The sequence below is a fragment of the Herpailurus yagouaroundi genome, unplaced genomic scaffold (assembly GCF_014898765.1).
Source record: "Herpailurus yagouaroundi ecotype Mexico unplaced genomic scaffold, PumYag 185, whole genome shotgun sequence".
Taxonomy (NCBI): domain Eukaryota; kingdom Metazoa; phylum Chordata; class Mammalia; order Carnivora; family Felidae; genus Herpailurus; species Herpailurus yagouaroundi.
In genome coordinates, this window is record NW_024412416.1 from 17,533,319 (window position 1) to 17,557,585 (window position 24,267).

The window sequence follows — 24,267 nt, forward strand, 5'->3', positions numbered from 1 at the left end:
CCCAAGAGCTCTGTACCATCATCAGGAATTGAAAAGATTTCTCCAACAGCTAAGGGTGAGGCATGAGGGTCTAACTGTGATTACAGAACATGAACTCTGCCTGGAAGAATCCAGTGGTCACCATCTATTTTGTAACAAATGCAGGTGTTTCCAAAGATGATGTGTAGGTCTGATGGAAGGAAGGAAGGAAGGAAGGAAGGAAGGAAGGAAGGAAGGAAGGGAGGGAGGGAGGGAGGGAGGGAGGGAGGGAAAGAAAAGAAAAACTAAAAATTACACCCAGGGATTTGAGGGGTTTTTCCCCAATTTTTATTGTTAAGAAAACCCCCCAAAACTAGCTAAGAGAGCTGTTGTTCCCCCCCCACACTGGATGGGCAATTAAGGAAGGATAAAACAAAAAGATATGTCCCCTATTAATGACCTCTAGAAAGAGTCCCCCCCAGAATACAGGCTGTTCCACCAGTATATCAATTAACCATATTGTATGAAATCATGTGTGCTCTGAATGGACCCAACGAACCCCAGAGAAGGTAGGCAATACCACTTTAACCTACCCCTGGCTGACAACACAGCCCAGCATCTCCAAACAACAATTACTAGGCTATACAATGGAAGCTGGACATTAAGAATTCCACCCAGAGACACTTGTGTTAATCCTCATGAAGTCCCAGATCAAGTATCGCTAGATATCCTGCTTCAACTTTTTAGGCACCTGGATTTGCAGGGAGGCAGAGGCAGGGGGTGGGGGTGGGGTCAGTCTATTCACCACAGATGAAATGATTCTGGGACTAGCACTAGTCAACTCAGGACCACTTCAGTGGCCAAAACATCACCCCTTAAAGCCGAAAGGCTTTTATATTTCTGAAAATGTTATTACGTTTATGACAAATTAGACTAGAATTTTCAAATTTATTCAAAGGAAGAATAAAAGTCATAGCACAGATGTATTTGAACTTGAGACACTTTTGCTGATCTACACTTTTACTCAATGGAAAGGGTTTGTTGGGAAAGTGTGAAGTCTGACGTTCCATCATTTTCTTGATCACTTTGGACCTTTCTCCATTGTTGCAGGAATTCTAAATGTTCCCACATCTCTTACATTCTCAAAGTGTAATTTGTACCTAAGTAGATTTTTTTTTTAAATAAACATTTACAGGGGCGCCTGGGTGGCGCAGTCGGTTAAGCGTCCGACTTCAACCAGGTCACGATCTTGCAGTCCGTGAGTTCGAGCCCCACGTCAGGCTCTGGGCTGATGGCTCAGAGCCTGGAGCCTGTTTCCGATTCTGTGTCTTCCTCTCTCTCTGCCCCTCCCCCCTTCATGCTCTGTCTCTCTCTGTCCCAAAAAATAAATAAACGTTGAAAAAAAAATTTTAAATAAACATTTACATTATGAGGGAAACAACTGGCATTGTTGAAAACATCTATGTGTCCCGGCTAACTCACTGGTGCTTCCATTATATTCATATACACACCATAAAGCTAAGAAAGGATCTAAAATTTCTGTGCTGATTAAACTGAAGTCCTTTTAACTTATCGCCTTCATACAGATACAGCCTATCCAAACAAAAAGATCTCAAGAATTCTTTTGAAAGAGCCCAAACAAGAGCCTAAACTTGCAAAGCTATTTTTCAGAGCTCACTAGTACAACAACAGGAAGTAGAACTTCTGGGATGGGGATTTTGCTATTTATTTTTTCTTTCAATGGCTGCTTTTAGGCGAGAGAGAGAGAGAGAGAGAGAGACAGAGAGAGAGAGAGAGAAAGTCTAGAGGCATTACAAATCCTGCAGGCAATGAATCAGGAAGTGGGAAATGGTTGATGCTGAAATGGCCAGCCTGAAAATCCTGGCTCTTTTATGTAGTCAAGTCTCCAAGGCCAGGAATTTCAGAAATCTTAGGCATTTTGCATTATTTTCTGAATCTTAAGGAGAGCTGAGACTTGAGAGAGAAAGGCCAGAGAAAATTAACCAGTAAGTAAGCCCCTAGCCTCTGGCTTCATGCCTCAACCACCACGCATACCTTGCCCCCATAATTAAAGGCTCAGTGGGAACTCGCTGTCTATAAATGGGGTTTTGTTTGAGATGCTGCTGGCGGAGGGGAGGGGGGCGGTGAGAGGCTCATGGTTTGCACAGACAGGGCCTGCCCCCACACTTCAGCCTCCTCATTCCTTCCTAGTGTTGAACCTGCAGCAGACTCAGGACCCGAAACGTTTCACAACTCAAAAAGCCGCCAGTTGATTAAAAACCATGGTCACTTTTGTTTTTGGGAAAGATACTACCTGGATAGATTCTGTTAGATTTGGGTAAAATTCAAAGGTCTGTGGAACAAAACTACATGAACCCTTTCAGCCCTGCATGCTGCTCTCACTTTTAGATCACCTGTTTCAAACAGAGCTCTAGGAACAGTGTGGAGCTCGCTCTCTACAAAGACTGCATTTGCATCAACCTGAGACACCCAACAAATGTCTGCACAGGAGTTTATTATGCTGATCAAGGGAAAAGCGAGTACTGTCATCCTTCTTCCAAAAGTAATAACAACTCAATCAGAAACTTATTCCTGTTCCAAAGTCCTAACAATCTGAACACCAGAAAGCTACCAGAGCTTGTAAAATATTCCCAATTATTTTCTATAGAATTCAAACATACCTCCTCTACTAGCAGATTATATTAGATGACAGGTTTTTTAAAATGTTCATCTAGGTGAAAGCAAAAAAAAAAAAAAAAAAAAAAGGAAATAAAGTCATTTCTACTTGCTCCTGTCAAATATGGTAATTTGGGAGATCTTTTTTTCCCCCAGCATCCCAATAAGTAAATGTGCCATAATCAAACAGGAAAATACAAACTGAAACATGCAGAATGAGCACCTGCATACATACACTAGGGAGGGACCACACAGGACACCCGGACCAGCCTTCTCTCATGTCCACCACGGGACATTTACCACCATCTCCGCGAAAAGGTTCTGGGTTATTTCACAAAGACAAGTAGCCTCCACTTTATAGTATTTTAATTTAGCACAAGAGACCCAGTCTTTAATAAACTCTTTTTGTCCTCGGGAAATAACCATGTCTCTTAGCCTGGCCTCTGCGGACCCCCAAATTCCCAATTTGCCCCCAGCCTCATCCCCCACTACTACGTCAATAAACCTTCCTCTCCTCCTTCCTGCCTTTTTCTTCAAGCCCCACACTACAGTGTGAAAGTCCTGACCTCAGCCCACCCCCACAGGTAGTTAAATCCTTCTTGTCCTCTAAGCACCTCCTCAATGAAGCCTCCAGGATCCCTCTGGGCATTAGGATCTCTTCCTCAGTTCCCACGGCTTTTGCCCAGCCTGTTCATTCTGTTCTCATTCATAAAAGAGTCCTCCTATCCTAGCAGGCGTGCACCCCTTATCTTCTCGACTATCCCATAAGCTCTTTTTAAGGCAGGAGCTGCATTTTATACACCTGTCTACCTCCAGCAGGTCCCTCCATATCCAGATACTCCAACCTGTCACTCTCTTCGACTCCTACAAAACCAAATCCTCTCTACCTAGCTCAGCTCAGCCTCCCTTGGGCCGCTGGCTTGCCCCTTTGCCTCATGTGCTCTACAGTAAAAGCCAACACCAAATCCCCGTCTTGCTCACGGTACCGAATCCAAGTGGTATCCTCAGCCCGTGCTCTCATGGGCACCCTGGGCAGGCCCAGTATCAGTGGACATGACCCACTGCCCTTGCCAGGAGCCAGAGCTCCCCTCCATGCCCAGTGCAGCTTCATCACCAGGCCGCCAACCTCCAAGTCCACGCTCAGGAGGCGAAGCCAGGATGCCAAGATGGCTACACAGCCCTGGGCAGGCACCCTGCAGTTTGCACACCTTCTTGGCAAGCTGCTCAGAGGACTGAGGAGAGGTGGGTGTGAGTGCCTGCCCACTGCCCTCAGGGGAGTTGGGGTGGAGTTCCCAGAGCCAAGAAAAAGAGGGTCCCAGAGTTCCATCACACTCCACCCACACATCTAGCCTTCAACCTTTCTCTGTCCATCAGCTGAGAAGAATCCACAGCAGCTCCGAACAAATGATGCTTAGGACAACTTCCTGACCCAGACCAGAAAAAGGTGGCAAATGAGACTTCTATTCAGAGCCCAGGGAGGTTTAAAAAAAAAAAAAAAAAAAAAGGATCATGAATTCCTCCCAGTTCACTGACACACATTCACTGAATATTCAAACTGTAGCAGGGGTGAAGTTCAGGGAGGAAAGAGGAGGAGAAAAACTTCACCGGGGCATGTGTCCCTGTCATCTGATCATGTCCTCTTTTCAGGCAGAGGAGGTTCCAAAAAGCACAAGAAGTGCTCCTTGCAGGTTCCAGGTCAGCAGGTAGGAGGGGCTAAGTCGGTCCTAAGGAAGCCCCAGCCTGTAGGCAGCAACCTGCACCCAGGGATCCTCACGGGCAGAAGCCTTAAGACTGTCTTTATCCGGCTCTAAACTGCTTGCAGGATTAACAAGAAGGCTTGATCGATACTGATTTTACCATCATGGGAGTGACTCACCATTAAATCCTACCCAGCTTAAAACTCAGCTGTGAACAGAAACAAAACAACATAATAGCAGGGTCTGATTTAAAATAGCAAGTATGACTTGTAAACAGCTAATGCTTATAAACAATTAACAATCACCTCCCTAGCCTTATGGATTTGCTGTGAGAGAAACCCACCGCCAAGCACTCCGAGAAGGGCCGCAGTCCTCCACGCACACTACCCCTGCCCCCCAACCCACCACACTGGAGTCGGGGTTTACAAAACAGACCCTGGGGAAGTTGAGGTGAGTGCCTTTGAGCCGAATTCCATACGTCCAATAGGTGTGTGCTCACCAGCGAACTGAGCTTTCAAAAACACGAGTCAAGCTGTCCTGGAGTATAATTCTCCTCGATGTAGCTACGGCAGAGTTTAAAAAGCAGCAACTCCTTTGTCCAAAAATGGGAGAAATGGGGTCATTTCCTCTGAGACTTCCCAGTAACTGTATTCTTCTCAAGCAGTGTTCACTTTAAGAAAAGCAATGGCCCACACACAAGACAAACTATACATTTCAAGCATCTGACCAAAGCATTGGAAGGCAAATATACTTAGTGCCATTTTGAAAATACGCACTTTTAGGTACGGGACCCCCCACTGAAGTTTTCAAGATGAATCTGTAACCAACTCTCAAAACTGGCCAAGAATGTGTATATAAACAGAATCCTGGTCTTGAGAAGCCTTCGCTATAGCTCATTCCTCCACCACTATGCTGAAACTGTAACCCCCAACGGGATGGTAGTAGGAGGTGGGCCTTGGTGAGGTGATTAGGTTTAGATGAGGTCATGAGGGTCGACCCCCGTGATGGGATGAGTGTCCTCATAAGAAGAGAAAAAGACCAGAACTCTCCGTCTCCCTCTCAACAAAATGGCAACCTGCAAACCCGGAAGGGGGCCTTCATCAGACATGAGATCTGCCAGCACCTTGATCTTGGGCTTCCAGCTTTGAGAACTGTGAGAAATAGATGTCTGGGTTTGTTTTGTTTTGTTTTGAAGCCATCCAGCCTGGCAATTTATTACGGCAGCCCAAGCGGACACAGACATCCCCACGGCTCTAGGCAGAGCGAATCACCAACCTGAGGAAAAGGCACCGCCTCCCTCTTGTCATTTAACAAACACTTCCCGCTCAGGAAAAGAGTGGTCACTCTGGCTTCTCAGGCTTGCCTCTGAGATGCAGGGGAAATGCCAGTCCAACTTCTAGATCCGGATGAGCTGTGGTAGCCAGCTTTCTCCTTCCCACGGGGCCCCGACCAAGAAGCTGTACCTTGAGTGGGGTGGAGAAAACTCGCCTTGCGGCCAGACAGGCTCAGCTACCTCCCAGTCTTGCTGGAATCGAGCAGGTCCAGGCCTGAGCCCTGACTCCTGGTTAGAGGGTGACAACTCAGTTACAAAGAACCAGCCCAAGAGAATCTGCTGGCATGATGGACAGGCAAGCCTTGCCTTCGATATGTGCCAGACGTCCTGTCCCCTTCAGCAACGTGTCTCTTGGAAGCCTCAGTTTCTCCTTCTGTAAGGTGAAGGCTCTGGCTCTTTCCTTCCTTTGAAATGTTCCCATTTCTGCCTACAGAGGTCAATCCCTTTCCTTCAGGGCTCCCTATGTAATGGGGGAGTCAGTGTGCAATAAATATCGAGCTGTCAAAACAAATGAAAAACTTCCAGTGTAATCAGTGAGGGAACCAAATATCTAAACAAATCTCTCTTCTGGAAAAGTAAGAAAATGAAAACGCAATTACACATCACATGGCTGATTAGTAATAAATTTTGAGACTAGACAGCACAAAAGTCTGACTCCTGACTTACTTTCCCCGAAAGGAAAAGATCATCTGTGACACTCTTTCACTATGGAAAACAAACCCATCCCTGGTGACTCATCTGAAATCTATGCTTTTTGGTGAGGCCTCCCCTGACCTCCCACATCCTGTGCTGTGCACCCCCCGCACCTGTAAAACCTTTGGCTTGCCTCCTCAACCGTGGCCATGCTGGGCAGGAGTTGGTCTTCTTAAATCTGCCCCCCCACCCCCCAGTATCCCACATGGTATACGCTCACAGCTGACTCGATCAAGAGATCAGGTGTTTGGGGGCACCTGGGCAGCTTAGTCGGTTGAGCCTCTGACTTCGGCTTAGGTCATGATCTTGCAGTTCCTAAGTCCGAGCCCCGCATTGGGCTCTCTGCTGTCAGCACAGAGCCTGCTTCGGATCCTCTGTCTGTCCCCCTCTCTGCTCCTCCCTATCTCATGCTCTCTCTCTCCTTCTCTCAAAAATAAACATTTAAAAAAAAGAAGAAGAAATTAGGTGTTTTTTCTATTGTAGTAAAATAAATCCAACATAAAATTTTCTGTTTTGACCATTTTTAAGTGCACAATTCAGTATCGGTAGGTACATTCACATTTTTGCACAACATCACCACCATCCATCCATGGCAGTCTTCATCTTGCAAAACTAAAACGCTAAACCAGAAACTAACTTCCCCCCCTTCCCCTCCCCTCTGTCCCTGGGAACTTCCATTCTACCTTCTGTCTCTGTACATCTGACAACTCTGGGCACCTCATGTGAGTAGATGGACACAGTATTTGTTTTGGGTTTTTTTTGTGTGTGTGTGACTGGCTTATTTCACCTAGCATGATGTCCTCAAGGTTCATCCATGCTGTAGCAGGTGGCAGAATCCCCTTCCTTTTCAGGGCTGCATAATACTCCACTGTGTGTATACACATTCTGTTTCACCATTCAACCACTGACGGGCACCTAGGGTGCGCCCACCTTTGGGCTGCTGCAAATCATGACCTGCTGCTATGAACATGGGTACGCAAGTCTCTGTCCAGCTCCCTGCTTTCAATTCTTTGGGCACGGGGGTCCCAATCTCTCCACATCCTTGCCAACACTCGTAATTTTCAATTTGTTGATAATCACCATCCTAACGGGTATGAAGGGGTATCTCGTTGTGGGTTTGATTTGCATTCTCCTAATGACAGGGACTGAGCTGAGCATCTTTTCATGTGCTTCCAGACCTCAAGAAATAAATTTTGAACCAAAGGAATGAACTCTTCCTCCTCAGAGAGCTTTTCTCACAGAAGAAAATCACCATCACACTATGAGTTGCTTCATTAAAGATGAGGAAGTGGTTTGCATTCAAAATACGTTTCCCTGGGAAAATCATCACTGTAGGTGATGGCCCCCTAGCAAGACCACCCAAGCCCACCTAACAAGCTCTTGAAAGAGAAATCAATCCCAATCCTGGGAAGCAGAGACCCTGTACAACCCAAGGGAGCAAAGTAAGAGGGCAGTTTCTTCTCGAGATCCCAGAGAAAGGCTCTCCAGCAAAACATTTACTAGCCAGGTGCCATTTCTGCAGCTGGCCTCCAAACCCCTGACTAAGGCTGTCCCTGGAGGTCTGAGGCCCCAGACTCCACGGACTCCCATGTCTGGAAACAGCCTTCCAACAACGAGGGGCACAGATTCTTAATTTTCCCCACTTAAAAAAAAAAAAAATTTAAGTTTACTTACTTTGGAAGAGAGAGTGTGTGTGCACGAGCAGGGGAGGGGCAGAGAGAGAGAAGGGGGGTGGGGTGGGGAGAGAATTCCAAGCAGGCTCTGCACTGTCAGTGTGGAGATGGATGCGGGGCTCGAACTCCTGAACCGCGAGATCATGACCTGAGCTGAAGTCAAGAGTCGGACCCCAATTTTTCCCACTTTTGATCTAAAATACTGCAATTAGTTTTTCTGGATACCTAGATTCATGCTTTCCAGACCCTATGTCCTAAATCTGGGCTGGGGATAGCACTCCCAGTCCCAGCTACTCATGTCCTTGACCATGCAGATCTGGTTCTCCCCCAGAAGGCCACTTGACCCCTAATTCCATAGCTATCCCTGAGACAGGAACAACGCTGGGAAGTACAACATTCACACTACCATATGAAAGACTCATTTCGGTCATTTGGCCTGACACATGGGTTTTTTTGGGAGCCAAATAATCCCTCTCCTGCAGGAGAATGTTTCATGCCCTTCCACGGAGGCAGAGGGATATCAGGTAGAGAGACAAAAATCAGGGGAGGAAGGTGCATCTCTATCCCCAGAGACAGAGAGGCCAGACAGAGCTCTTCTGAAATGCCTCTATGTAGAGGGCGAAAGATTTATACGATCTGAAGAGAAACCAGAGTATGAAATGCCTCTATGTAAAATGAAGCTGGAGTCTTAACGTGAAGGTCAGAAAAGGCAAATGTAGGAAGAGCAAACATGGCAATCATACACACCCAGGAGGGCATCAGGTTTATTTTTAGGTAAACAATTATTATTATTATTTATTTACTTTTGAGAGAGAGACAGAGAGCAAGCAGGGGAGGGGCAGAGAGACAGAGAGGGAGACAGAGAATCTGAAGCAGGCTCCAGGCTCTGAGCTGTCAGCACAGAGACTGACGTGGGGCTCGAACTCACGGACCGCAAGATCATGACCTGAGCCGAAGTCGGACGCTCCACTGAGCTACCCAGCCGCCCCTTAAGAAAACAACTTCTAACGTGTAAATTTTCCATTCTTAATGACAGACAATAACAGCCGACCCCCTAGTACTTGTGGCAGACACTCTGAGAGATTTACGTGTACTCATTCATGAAGTACATGTGCCATTACCATTTCCCATTTTACAGATGAGAAGACTGGGGCAGACACAGGAAATAAGGTGTCCCACGAACAACAGCACATCGTAGACTTGTTTTGAGAGGCTCTGGGCTCTAATTCAAATCTCAAAATGGAACCTGGACCATCATGCACGACTGGAGGCAGAAGCGTCCGGGACATGGCAGGAGGCCTGTTTTCCAAATGAAGAAAACACAGACCGGTTGAGATCCTTAGGCTCTACTTGCTCAAACAGGTAGAAAATGATTTAAAATTCAGAATTCTCTATCCTGATAGCAGACGAGGAATACAAAATCCCCCAGGCCACATGATGTCACCCTTCCAGGAAGCCTCTTGCATTACTGCGCCTTTTAATGGTATTTGTCCAGTGAAAACAGTTACAGTCGTAGAGAACGGGCAGCTCGTATCTACGAGCACCAATTGCGGGCTAAACACTGGTGATTGCTTCTCATCGAGAACTACAATGTGCCCAGTCAAGTTAAAAACATCAATCAATAGGAGTTAAAAAGCACCAGTAGCAAAGCCCAGACCTGGACGCAAAGTTGGCATCCTCGTTTAAACAAATTATTCCTCATTCCTCTCAGCCTGTGCGGTGACGGTTGGAAATAGCCCTGCAAGGTCTGCCAGCACTGCAGGGGGGTGGGGGGACAGGGGCCCCTCCCCGTCCATCCCAACCACAGGAAGCCAAGGCCAGGGCCAACTCGGGTCCACCCGACCCAGCTCAGATGGAAACGAGGGTCATCTCTCGCCTGGCTCTTCTCAGAAAGTTAGAAAGCAGTGCCCTGGCAATGAACGTTGAGAGCAGCCGCCTGAAAAGGTTTCACTTTGGGAGTATGTCTGGAGGCTGTGTATTTACTCCCGCAGTTTCAGCACTCGTCCTGGACGTTACCAGGTACCCCTGATACCCCTGACAAAGGTAAGCGCTCCCCTACAGGAGCTTTTCTGAAGTCCGGGGCGGCAGTTTCCAAAGGGCTTTGCAATGTCAAGTGCCTCACTGGAGGGTGTTCCCCCTGGGTCCTCCCCCATCTACACCTTCACTGGTTCACCCTGGGGTTTCTATCTCTGGTCCCCCAACCCTGACCCCGTCAAAGGCCAGGGCAGCCTCCCCAGCACCCTTTCAATACGTCTACCCCGAGGTTCAAAAAGCTTCAAAGCTCCCCACTCTCTCTACCCACCGCTGAGTCCCTTCACCAGCACGCGTGGCGCTAATGCCCAGGCCAATGTCAATGCTACTGCCCCTGGGAACCCTAGCCAGACTGCCTAACACCTTCTCGGGTTCCTCAGTAGCTCCATGACAGCACCCCTCCAGCTCACACACTTCCCCACTAGTCAGCATCCCATGAGTAAGCACTGAATGCATCTGCCTGCAACCATCCACCAGCATTTGACTGTTTCCATCTGGAGAGTCAGCCCCTTGAGAAAGTAGTACACGTGCTCTCCATAGGCTCTCGGGGGAGCTGAGGCCATTGGAGGCCTTGGCGGTAGAAGCAGGGTTTTGGATCTTGCCCACCGTCCTCCTCTTTACATGGGCGATGACCTTGAATGTAAGGGTCCACGGGAACCAGCCTGAGTTAACTCAAAGACAGCTTCTCTTCTGGCTCAGAGAGGCAGCCTGTTACTGGTTCCAGAGGGCTGAGCTGAGGCTCAGACGTCATGAGGTTAAAACTTCACTGCAGACAAGGGACAGGAGCTCTATCCCTGAGGGACAGTGGTACCCGGTGCCAGGGAGACAGCGAGAGGACAGGAGCTCCAGTGAGAGGCCAGCAGGGCCACCATGGCACATGGAAAAGAGACTGATAAAACATGCCTTTGGATGCCTTCTACTTGCTGGCCCCTCAGAAACGTTACTGCCAATCTTCATATCATCCCAAATACCCCAAACCGCAGACGGGGACGCTGAGGACACTGAGGCCTGTAGCTCCCTTCCCAATCCCAATATGCCTCCCTGCATTGGAGAGACAGAGACGGCGAGGTGTTTGAGGAGAAAGGGCTTCAAAGGCAGCGCTGTGCACATGCAAACCCCAATGACGAGGGCAGATGAAAGGCAGGCGCTGTACTGGCTTGTCCTGGTGAGTTCACATCCACCCTGTGCAACATTCACAGGGCAATTTTACAAGATACTTTCTTTTTTTTTTTTTTTTTTTACAAGGTACGCTTGAAATTAACATGCCAGGTTCAAATGATTATGTTTACATTTTCCGTAAGAAATATCCCGCCTCACAAGTCTCCTCAGGAGCATGAAGCTTTTAAGGATAATTTCTTAGGTGTTAATTACTTTCAGGAGCCCTCTTCACACCATCCGAGACAAGTAAACTTCCGGGGGTGGGGGGTCGGAGAGGCCAATCAAAGGCCCTGGCCAGAACCCAGGAGAGGGGGGCACTCAAGTGATGAGAGCCTTTTACGACTGGCTGCCATCCCTGTCAGCATCCGAGGCAAAAGTTCACTGGCCTCACCAAGAAAACAAGGCAAGGGACAGAAGCAAGTGCCTGTTCACAGTATTTCTGCTGGTTCCAATCAGACCTTCCAAAGCACGTCATCTCTCTCTACCTTGTGTCTTGGGATCTGGAGGCTACTCAGGTCATGAGAAATGACCTAGGCCTGCCGTGTGATCCAGAATGGAGAGAGCAGTGGGCAGCTACAGACATGGAAGCATCCACCTGGCCCGGAGGCTGGACCTTGGGGGTCCTCTGTACCAGGCCACGCCTGGACCACAACACAGCCCAACCCAGCCTGAGTGCCTGCCTTCAGTCAGGCACCCAGTACCACCAGCGAAGCCCCATTACCAACAACTGGTGGACAGGAGTCATTAATTCCTATCTGGAGGGAACTTGCGGGAAAAGGCGTCCCTCCACAGGGATGAAACAGCCTTGACAGGGCTTTCCTGGAGTTTTAAGGCTTTTGTTCACCTCAGTCTGCAAAAAGCGTGATGAAAGTTGCTTTTTTTTTTTTAATGTTTATTTTAGAGAGCGATCAAGTGCACAAGCAGAGAAGGGGCAGAGAGAGAGAGGGAAAAACAGAATCTGAAGTGGGCTCCAGTCTCCCAGCTGTCAGCCCAGAGCCCGACACAGGGCTTGAACTCACAAACTGTGAGATCCTGACCTGAGCCAACGTCAGAAGCTCAAATGAGGATCCACCCAGGCACCCCAGAAGTTTGATTTTAAAGATAATTTTATTGCTTTCGAGTTCCACATAGTGGTAACTAGCACGGTAAGATGCTTCTGCTGGCAGGGCTATAATAAAAAGATGAGAATACATTTGTTATCAAGATGCTTCACAGTGAATGGTAGGGGGAGCAGGACGGGGCTTAGCCCTCTAAGAAGTCTCCTGTTTGAGGTCTTCCCGTGTGGCAGGCACCGGGCCATGTCCTGGAAATTCACAGATGACCAAGGTGCCATCATTGTCCTTCTCGGCCACTGGGGGAAACAACACAGGGCAAGCTACTCATAGAGCTATAGAGTGTCACGTGACCACCCTACATGCCGAATCAAGGCCGCAGAGGGGGTGAAATTGTAGCTAATGCTTAAAGGAGTTTTCCAGAGGGCAAACTGGTTAAGAGTTGTTTTAAGCAGAGAGGTGCTACCAGCCAGAGCAAAGGGACTTGAAAGAAAGAGTACAGCCTGTTTGAGAAGGAGCCCAAAGAGTTGTTCAAAACGACTGAGATGATGGCACACTGCGGTCCTCTCTCAGATAGCCAAAGAAATGATTTCCAAATTAAAAATAATAAAAAGGAAATAAAATAGAATAAAATGAATAAAAACAATAAACAGCAATCACGGGGAAATGAGTCTACAACTTTCAAAAGGTAAAATGGATAACCACGTACATAGCAAGTGTAGTTGCAGCCAAGGAAGTGACAAAGTGGATTCTCAAAGTACCAAAAAAAGCATGAAACAAAACACAGAAAAATACCGAACCCAGTACATCTGATGTGAGATCTAACACCGGTTAACGGAAGTGTCTGTCATTCTCCGTTAGGAATTCTGACTGGTGGGTGTCTTAACTCCCTGAAATTGTCCAAGGCAACACCTATAAGAATGATAATTTAAGTGTTACCACAGAAAGAGAGCAATGGGGATCTTGCTTTATTTTTCAAAATGAATTAGTAGGGCTTTTTTTCTTAATCTCTAATCTCAAGAGAAATATTTTAGAACTTTTTATTTGCTAAAGTCCTGTAAAAACACCTTAAATCTTGAATTGTGAAAGGTACACTAGATACAAGGACTCTGCCGAAGTTGTTTACCTCACTTAGGAAGACCCTAATTGTAGCTCATTCTCAAAGGAGCTGGCTGACACACTACAGCAATCTTAATCCGAAATCCCAGTGGTTTCTACCGAAGCCTGCAGTCCACACATTCTCCTGCTATCAGTTCCCAGGAACCAAGCCAGAAGACAAAAATCTAAGGGACGCGCGTGGGGAGGGAGCGGGCGATCGCTATCTTCATCCTTGGGCACGAGCAGGGTTAAATCAGTCACGGAAGAGGCTGAATCTCTTTTCTGGCCACTAGGTGTCGCCTACGCATTAGTGAGGTGGGCAGAGTACGCACTGGAGACTTCTCAGGCGCGGCAGGAATGGACAAGGGGAAGAATTAGGGGAGAAAGCGTAATGAACAGATCTCTGAAGCAGAAGGTGAACTGCCGGGGTTTACCACTGTTTGCTGAAAATAGGTAAAATCGTACTACCGGGATTTAACAAGCAAAATGTATCCTGTTAAGCACCTTAAGTTTTATTGTAGAACATTTACTGAGCACCTACTATATACCAACTGCATGTAAGTTACAAGGACAGTCAAGTCTCTAGTGTGTCCTACTTTCCTGGCACTATCCAAAGAACACCTACGTTCAAGAATGTCACATCCATAAGAGCAGTAGGAAGCTGAAGTCTGAGGAGCTTAGTATATGCCAGCTTCTGTTCTAAGCACTTGACATATGTATTAATTCACTTAATTTCTATAAATAAGTGTATCAAGTGGGTTCTATTAAAATTGCAATTTCACAGACAAGGAAACTGAGGCACAGGAAGATTAAATAATTGGCCTGAGATCTTCACTACTGAGGAGCTGAGACTCAAAGCAAGCTCTTTGGCTCCACTGCTCTCTGCGGCCTCATAAAATGACGACAGCTCAGGTACAGGACAAAACAAATCACTGCTAACCAGCACAGTAGTGGTAATGAACTCAAAGGAAGTAAGGGGGGAGGTTAGGTCTACAGAAGTTTGAACAATCTGAAAGGCTTCATGAAGGAAGAGGCATGGGGAGTTAGAAACAAAAGTATATCATCTCAGATCTTTTAAAACCATAGAAAGGTATTTGGAGGAAATGAATTTCCTGATTAGCACCCCACCTTTAGACAGCTACCATCCTGTCCCTGTTCCACAGATCTGTCTGAAATCCAGAGATCTTTAAAAATAAAAAAACTACACCCTCCCCCCTCCAATTTTTCTGACATTAGTTTTCTGAATATATTAGAAGAAGTTTTTGTGATGTTGCTTAATAAGAAAAGAAGAAAACGTCCCACTTATTTTAAGTCTCTACATTTGTGTTGAGCCTCAAAAAAGTTAAATAACTTGTTCAGGGCCAAAGACCTAACTGGCAGCAAAGGAGAAACTCGAACCAGGTGACTTTGTTGCTCTCTACAGTAGCACTTTCCACTATTCTGTACGGGGGTAGCAGAGAGGAGAAAACATTCCAGACCAGGAACACAGCAGGAACAAAACCATGGAGACAGCAATGGCACGGCGTGTTCACCGCAGAGGTGAAGCGTGGGTGCTGGGAATTAACACGGGATCCCTACAGCCGTCTCACTAAGGATGTATTTATTGCAGCCCAGTGTGAGGAGCCTTGGACTTGATTCTTGAACCACAATGCAGCACCACAAAAGGCACACGCTGAGAATTTGAGGCTGGCCCATCCATCACACCAGAGAGAAGGAATGGGAGTCAAAGTAGCCCAAGTGGCTCAGAGGCCAAGCTGAGCATCTCCTCAGACAGATGATGCAGGTCTGGCAGACTGGACCAGGGTGGAGCTAAAATCAGGAGAGAATATGAATGATTTCAAGGGACTCGGTAAGGTAGAGAGGAAACATTCAATTAACCAGTCTCCCCAGAAACGAGTGAGCTGACGAACTAAAATTTAACTAGAAATTCCATCCTGACTCAACATTTGTTGTTGGAAATCTTACTGAGGGACATGTCAGAAAGAAAATCCCAAATAGGTCACCCAACCGTGCAAGGCGGTGATCGCAAAAGAATTTCCTATAACCAAACTATACCACGTTGCGACCTAACATATGCCATGAACTCACTGTCGGCAGAAATCAGACGACAGAACTGAGGAAAGCTGAACAACAGATCTTCCTGTCACTGGTCTCTTTGTTCGTTTGTTTTCATGGCAATCTGTGCTCCTCTTTCAAATCCTGAGTCTGTGAGCTTGTGTATTATCCCACTAGCAGGAGACCCAGGAAAAGAATATGGGGAGAATAAATTCAGGACAACACAGATTAATCTGAGCACATTTGATGAAGATCTTACAATCTATACAAAGCTAAGAACTTAGAAAACTATTTGCCAGATGGATCATGGACCGCACACCTTGGCTTTCTCTCTATGCTTCCTACTTTTTTCCAGGAAGTTATTAAAAGCCACTCGGATACTCCAAATTTGGGAAAAGCCGTAACACGTAAACCTATCTCCCCCTAAATATCATCAGACTTTTGTTCCTTTACTATGAACTAAAGGCATTAACTAAAATTTGCCTAACCCAAATTGGTGCTGTCTCATTTACTTAGTCAAATATGTATTTCCAGTGATCAATTTTATAGAGACAAACCACCAACTATATTTTACACGAGAGGACAAGCTGGAAGTATGCATCCAAAATATCTCAGGAAAATTTAAAAGTTCTGCTCTATAAAACATTTATGCTTTAAGGCTGTCAAAATGTATTTGTTCTCCCATGTCAAGAGTAATTTAAACAGCAGCATGCAGTACACCTGAATTACCAAACTGACAAGTTATTCCAAAGCCGGTTTAAGGAAAGCCAGCACCAGGTTAAAAAGAAAGTAGCCACACAAGAGTACACAAGACGGAAACAGTAATGGATTTAGAACAGTCAGAATCTGAATGCATGGAAATACACATACACACACACACAATTGTGAACAAGTAGCATTTCTATTATATAATTATTACTGAAGTCGGTGCCTGTCTTGTGCAGGGGGCTAAGACAGTGAGGAGTGAAATAAACGAATAAAGTTTCAGCTCCCTTCCCTCCCCCCTCCCCGCCAAGAACCCTTTGGACCAGGAATAGAATACTTCTAAGTCTTTAAATATAAATGCTTTAAAAAAAAATCCAGACTATTATAATGTGAGCAATCTAAGGCAGACGTAGCTACCTCTGTAGTATTTGTGGTGCCAGTTATGTGCGTGCATTTTCCTCATGTGGCTAAGCCACCATAGTAGGTCAAATAAGAAAGTATGGGCTGCAAGACCGTCAGCCATCGTAAGTGGGACAGACACTCAGCTCCATGGACACATCCCCAGCAACTTAGAAAGTAAGCGATCACCAGCACTAACCAAGGAGAGGATAAATATGAGAATAAAGGAGGTCCCTGCATCTCTACCTACTTCTCCCCGTCATAAATAACAGCAACAATACCTTGTAACAGTTATTGCCATTGCAAACATGCATCTTTCATCATAAAAGAAACTACTTTCTGTTGTGTCCCAGTAAAATCTGAATAGCAACCTATACGTTTAAAAATTCTTGATAGGGCACCAAAAAGAATAAAAGCCTTGCTTACTAGTTTGTTTCTCTAGTGTTTCATTATTTTTTTAATGTTTCTTTTTTTGGGGGGGAGGGGCAGAGAGAGAGGAGGAGACAGAATCCCAAGCAGGCTCCAGGCTCTGAGCTGTCAGCACAGAGCCTGACGCGGGGCTCGAACCCATGGACAGTGAGATCATGACCCGAGCCAAAGTCGGATACTCAGCCGACTGAGCCTCCTGGGCATCCCGTTTCTTTAGTGTTTTAAATAAACATAACAAGTGATTTCTATGGTTTGATTCATACCTTTAAAATCTTCTGTAAAATATTTTATGGTATCAGAATGAATTTTTGAACTTAAAGATCTAAGCCCACTAAGTGTTCGATATACATTTACTGAGAGAGGAGGGAGAAAAAAATTGTCAATTCCAGAAATACCAATATTTCCTTAAGATTTTGAAATGAATCAGTTTCACAGGCCATGAGTGAAACTGGCATAATTGAAAAATGTAGGGAAGTCTTCAAAAATGATATGTGGGACTTTACAACATGAGTAAAAACTGATGCTTTAAAAACAGAAAACAATCTAAGTCTTCAAAAGTCTCAAAATCAAAGATACTTTTACTATTCTGAGTCAAAAAAGACCCTAGCAATATAACAAGAGAAACAAACTTCATCATGCCAAGGGAATACACATCTATTGCGGTAACAACCTGACTTGTTTTTAAAGATCTTTTGTTTACCAATAATCTTATACAAAACATATGCCTTTTGCTCAGAACAAATCAGTTTTACAGATACTTAGAGGTTTCTTTCCAAATACTGAAAATCAGTTACTCTCCCCAAATGTCAACAAGTCTCATTGTGCACAAACATCAGGACTGTTGCATGTATCCCCTCCTTAAATTTAAGCCAAATCACATCTTGACAAATAATGGGAAAACCTCCTCCTGATAATCTGACCCCAAACACCATTTTCAAGGTCAGAGGGGAGTGCCTGCGTGGCTCAGTCAGCTAAGTACCTGACTCTTGATTTTGGCTCAGGTCATGATCTCACAGTTCATGAGCTGGAGCCCCGAGTTAGGCTCTGCTCTGACAGCACAGAGCCTGCTTGGGATCCTCTCTCTCCCTCTCTTTCTGCACCCCCCCCCACCACTTGTTCGCTCGCTCTCAAAGAATAAACTTAAAAAAAAGGGGGGGGTCAGAGTGCTTCATTCATTATTCACTTTGTTGTCCTTCGAGTGTTCAACGTTTTCCTTCAGAACATCTTGGACAGAGAAATGGAGAAACCCTATCTCAAGCACGTGTGCAACTACTATATATTTAGTACAACTGATGGGAATGCATACCTTGGACTCAGCACCTGTCACAGGTTGGCTAAGAAAAGCAGTTCGGTGTAAGGTGGCCTGCAGGCACAGATACCTCTTCTTAGGATTTTTAAATGAGTGTTGAAAACAAATTGAAGCAAATCACAACCCAGAAAGAAACACAGCTTCTACTTTTTATGATTAAAAAAAAAAAAAAACAAAGTCATGATTCAATTGCCTCCTGGATCTTATTTTTACCCTTCTGCACCTTTACAAACAGTGAGTTCTTTTACATGATAAAGCCTTACAATTAAGAAAGTTTCCTAATAATGTCCAGAAGGCTCAGCAATGTGTAACTCCAGAACAGTTTTGAAATAAGTTCCACCTTCCATACAACTCAAAACATGCCGTGCAGCATTCACAAAGGCCACCTGTAACTCCTGAAGTGTTGGCAAAAGGTAACTGCAACACTCCACATTTTTAATCACAATTGTCAGAACCAATGTTGTAAAAAAGCTGAGAGGCTGAGCGTAGACGGGTGAATGTGTCCCGTGCGTCCAGTACTGCAATGGGAGGCAATATGTGAGGAAGGCAAAAATGGTGCAGCAGAGGGCTTTAGAAGATTCAGCAACACTGGTTTACTTCGTATCTTAAGTCTACAGAAATGTTTTTAAAGGGCCTTTAAAATGCTGTTTGCCGCCTATTTGAAAACCGTGCATTCTGTGCTGAGTCTGAAAAAGATCTGATTTTCTAAGCAACTTTGTTTCACGCAGGAGTTTTAAAAAATGCCCCAAGGACAAAGACAAAGCCCTCTTTCCTTGTAAGCTTACTCACTGCCTGGCATAGGGTCCAGCTTTCATACAGCAGGTGCCCAATAAGTGCTGGCTGGATTCAGTTGCTTCTTACAGCTTCAGTTGCTTCTCACAAAACAAATGAAACCAGATTTAAAAGGAAGCTACTGTCCCTTGAGGGCTCCCCTTGGCAAAACTCTAAGGCAACAAGTGAAAACGATACAGTTGATTTTCATTACTGCCCTGATCTTGCAACAATAAGAAGGGCAGGAAACATTTTTATTAGTAAACTAAGTCCTAGACAAAGAGCAAAAACAAATGTAAACAACCACTATTCTCCACATCTTTTTCTATTAAAAGGCCAAGGTAAATCTGGAAAAGGGCATAGCAAAAAGGCCTTTGCTGTATGTTTAAATCTTTTGTTCCACAAGAAATTTTAATTAAAAAAAATTATCGTATGCCTGAAAAAAACTACTGTCGCGTACAAAGATCCTGTTTCCTGCTCAGATTCTGAAGCCATTTAAAAAAAATAAAATGAGCAACAAAGAAAAAACCCACCCCATTCATCCTCAGTCTTTACTACCAGAGTAGTTAATAAGGGATATCAAAGAGAGAAAGAAAGAAAGCAAAGAAAGAAAAAACAAAGTGGAAATTCTTTACCATCTTAAAACAGTACATTATTTCTTTGTTGGAAAACACATGTAAGAAAACTGGAAATACAAAAAGCCTTCCGGACTCAGCTCCTAAACTTTAGTCTTGGAAAGACCAACTTCGTTTCGGATTCAGTTAAGGATTTCACTGTCACAAATCTGACTTTCATTGGCATTTGTGTTTTTTAAGTCCAACCCCTAAATCCCTACTTGAGCTGTGTATAACCAAGATTTTTTTTTTCCTGCCCATTTCTCCTATGGTGTTGAAACCCCACTGTTAGAACACCAGCCATCAGTTTGCCGTATTGCTAGAGTGCACGGATGTAAGAAACTCCACAAATAAAAAAGAGATATGATCACTTGCTGGACAAATTTACTTAATCTAACCTCTATGTTCAAAGTGACAATGCATTCTTGTCAACCTTCGCAGGTTTCTTTAAAAAAGGGGGGGGGGGGAACCCAGGTTTATTGGGATACAATTTGTATGCCATAAAAGTCACTAATTTAAAGTGGACACTCCAATGATTTTTAGTATATTCAGAGTGGTACAACCATCACCACAATCTAATTTTAGAACATTTTCATCACCCCCAAAAGAAAGCCCATACCCATGAACAGTCACTCCCTGTTCTGTCCTCCCCCGGCCCTACTCAACCACTAATCTACTTTCCGTCTCTATGGAGTTGCTTATTCTAGACTTCATGTAAACAGAATCATATAATATGTGGTCTTTTGTGACTGGCTTCTTTCACTTAGCATGATGCTTTTAAGTTTCTTCCAGTCAACCTTAGCATATTTCTTAAGGTTAGAGTTTTCTAATCCTTCTGACAAATCAAACATATAACCTTTTAAACTTCAAATCCTGACCCACACCCCATCCCTACTCAAAAGTACCATTTACTTGCTAGTTCCCTCTAGAGAGCCTAAACTATAATTTGCTATTTAGGTTTTTTCCAACCTTCTTATTCTGGATTCTTCCTCTGGTAATAAAACACCAACTTCTTTAAACATCAACCTTTCACATACCTATATTTCCCTGACAATAGGATAGGACTGTGCCTGGGGCAGAAAGAGGACTGAGCCCTTTTAATGAGATAGCCAATATGTTTAAAATACATGTGGATTTAAAAAAAAAAAAGACGAAGCCATCAGATGATTTAGCTATCACTCAGAACTTCCCAGCCTCCCTTATTTAGATGCTCTGTTCACATTATGTTGATAACAAAACAAACGTGTCTGCTTGACTTCATCTGCCTCAAAAACTTCTACATCTTTTCAGTGAAAGATTTAAAAGAAAATCACCTTACTTTTGTAGGTGTCAGTGTTCAAAGAGTAAACACTAATCCTTAAATATGTCAATACAATAGGAACAAACACCAGCCCAATTTTTATCCCAAAACAATACTCATCCCTGACTGGACTCAGTAGTTTATTTCCATCAGAGTTAAGGGTTCCAGCACCTGACTAAAAACTGAACACATGCTCAACACTGAGCATATCGTCTTCTCCTGAAAACGTCAGAGCTGTAGGAAGGAACAGAGACTGAGTTAGGACTTCAACAAACCAAGACAGGAGTCGGGGTGCCTTCTGGCCATCCGTCAGGTTTTCAGGAACCAACAATTTTCAAGGGATCCTTGAGAAAAGCTTTGGCCTCTCTGTATTATAAACATGCATGAAAATGCCCCTTCTCCTCCGGTTTTCTCAAGAAAGAGCCTCCTTTCACAAAGAATACTGTTCACGAAGATCGCTGGGAACAACAAGACATCCTATTTTAAAATGCCCGACTCCTTCCTCAAGACGCAAGGCCATCACTGGTGTTGTGAACCTCACAACTAACATTAAATAATAAAACTGGAAACATTACACACCTCAATATCATGCCTTAAAAAAAAATGGATTAGCTCTCCTGTGGTCTTCTAAACTGTATTTAGCCTTGAGAGGCTAGAAACCCTCTTCGGTCCCCCCAAACACCATCTGTAACCCTGAGAAGGGAGCCGAAAGCCTTTCGTCCAATCCAGTGAGCTGAAAGTTTAGAAAACAAAGAGGAGGAGAGCTCAGCTCCGTGGAAGGTCCGGCCTCAATCTGCGACTTACTCCGTGTAGTAAACAGTAATTCTTTACAAAAATCTCCTCTTACTCCATCACGGACTCATTTCTTCCAAGACACTTAAGAAGGGTTTGTTTACACAACAGCCTTTCCGAATTGCCCCCGTGATGGGGCCAGACAGCCCCGCCGCCCACCCCCCACCATTCTCCCTCACTCTTCGAGGCTCCGTCGTGATTTTTCAAAGTTAACTGGCACCACCTGCATACCCTCGGCAAACATTACTCACCAACACGCCCTCAACGTTCCCAGCCCCAGTTCCCCGACTGCATTTAAACTTTAATCGTGTTCAAATTACCCTGCCATCGCGAATACGCCAGTAAACCACGCTTCCATTTTCTGAGTACAGAACCCCCTCCTCCTCCTCCTCCTTCCTCCACACGTCGTGGGGCCCTAAGTTCTCCCCCCCCTCCCTCCCCCTCTCCCCGCACTTCCCTACCCCTACCCGACACCACCAAAACAAAAGCTATCAGATTGCAAGCGATAGCGAGTGTGGAGCGATACTGCTTATTAACTTTGTACAAAGGAAGTGCGGGGCAGGAGAGATCCAGTGCGACGCAACTCCGGCCAGCAAACCAAGGCGAGGGCTCCGCGCTCGCAAAACAGAACACCCAACCCCCCCCCCCCCCCCGCCCCCGACCCCCGCGCGCCTTAAAGGCTGGCGCGCGACACCTCTCGCCGGGGCCAGGCGTCTAGGTGTCCCCGAGCGGCCGTGTGGCGACAGCTACAGCCCCGCGTTGAGAGCACGTGTGTGGAAATGCACGTCGGCTCGGACCACACACCCACTCCCGCACAGTCGGATGCTGCCCGAACACTCCCCACCCCCGTCTGCAGGAGGAGAGGGGTCTACGGGCCGGGGTAGCAACTGGGAGAAGAAAGTCCCAGAACCCTGTGAACTAGGGGCCCAGACGCGCTCCTCGGAAAAGCTGGACTGACGCAGAGCCCCCGACCTTGCAGTTTTCGGGGGTGGGGGGGGGGGGTGTTCTGCGGGGGCACTCCCCCCCCCCCCCCCACCCCCGCCCCCCACCGGGGGGGGGGGGGGAAGGGGGGGGGGGGGGGGGGGCAGGTAACCCGCACAGGATCGGGCGAAAGTGACGGGGAGGGAAAGGCCAGGAACCCAAAATGCCCGAGGGCTAAAGCGCGTTGGCGACACGAGGCCGCTCTGGGATGTTTGGAAACGTGTCCTGGGGCTGCGGGGCCTCTCCGCCGGCCGCCTCCCCCTGGAACCCCACGGCCGGTGGGCTACCCGATCCCCGCCTGTCCCGGCAGCCAGGGCCCCGCGCGACCGCGGGAGCTGTCACCACCGTCTGCGCGCCGCGCGGGGGCCAGCCCGCCGTGCGGAGCGGCCCGCGCGCCGCGAGGGGGGTGAGGTGTGGGTGGCGGGGCCCGGCCCGGCGCGAACTTCCCCGACGGAGTCCCAGCGCGGGCACGGCCGCGGGGGCACGAGCGCTTCCCAAGGCAACCGGCCCGCGGGGCAGGGCTCCCGGGACAGCGAAAGAGAAAGCCCCCGAGGCTCTTCCCGCGCGGGGGTGCGCAGAGCCGGGGCTCCGGGGGCCGCTCCGGCCGGAAGGCCGAGCCCCTCCACACCCCGCCGGGCCGCCCCCGAGCCCAGGGGCCCGACAGCTGCGACGACGGCAACTCGGGTTTCGCAAACAGGGCGCAGCCCCTCGGAGGAAAAGTTCCCGCAGTGGCCGCGGGCGGCGGGCACATACTCACTTTCTCCACTCGTCGGCCAGAGCGAGAGCGCGGCGGAGAAAAACAGGAGCCCCCACAGCGAGGTCGGGGACCCTCCTCCGGAGCCAGACTTCATTCCTTTTATTTGGGACGAAATTCCCCTCTCTCAAAAAAATAAAAAAAAAAAAGAAAGAAAGAAAAGAAAAAGAAAACAAAGAAAACAAAAAAAAAAAAAAAAAAACGGGAAAGGAAGAAAAAGTCTCAAACTCAGTCTTCGCCCCCTCCGAAAACAAGGGCGAAGGAAACAATACTCCAAAGGCGGCGCCGGCCGGGGACCCTCCGGGTGCGCCGAGCGGGCGGGCGGCGGCGCGGGGCGGCCCCTCAGCGCCGGCAGCTTCGGCCCAGGGCTCGGCGGAGTCGGGAACCCGAGGCGCGCCGGGGCGGGCTGTCGGCGTCGTCGGCCTCCATTTTCAAACCCAGAGAGGCAGGGGGGGGGGGGGGAACTGCACAGAAAGGGGGCAAAGCCCAAATTCGTCTCGGCGGAGAAAAACAAGCCCGACCCCAGGCAGAGCGGGAAGCTGTCCGACACCCGAGCCTCCGCGGCGGGAGGGCGCGACGCAGTTCGCAAGATTGCCCCGAAGTCCGGGTCGCGGGCGAGGCCGGCCGGGGGCAGAAATGCGGAGTAAAAATGAATGAGCGGCTCCCCCTCCTCCTCCTCCTCCGGGCTCCGCTCGCCGCCGCCTCCTCCCTCAGCGCCGCCGCCGCCGCGAGCTCCTTCCCAAATCCAGAACACACACAAAGCGGCGGGCCGGCCGCGCCGCGCTCAGC

At 47.0% G+C, this 24,267-nt stretch overlaps 1 protein-coding gene across 1 annotated transcript in view; it reads right to left on the reverse strand.

Annotated features, from left to right (window-relative positions):
• IGF1R (insulin like growth factor 1 receptor) overlaps positions 1 to 24,248 on the reverse strand; it is a 309,794-nt gene extending 285,546 nt beyond the window's left edge. The window contains exon 1 of the mRNA XM_040493771.1: positions 23,482 to 24,248. Coding sequence (XP_040349705.1) covers positions 23,482 to 23,575 — 94 coding nt within the window. The 5' untranslated portion in view covers positions 23,576 to 24,248. The remainder of the gene's footprint in view (positions 1 to 23,481) is intronic.
• Positions 24,249 to 24,267: the final 19 nt, after the last annotated feature.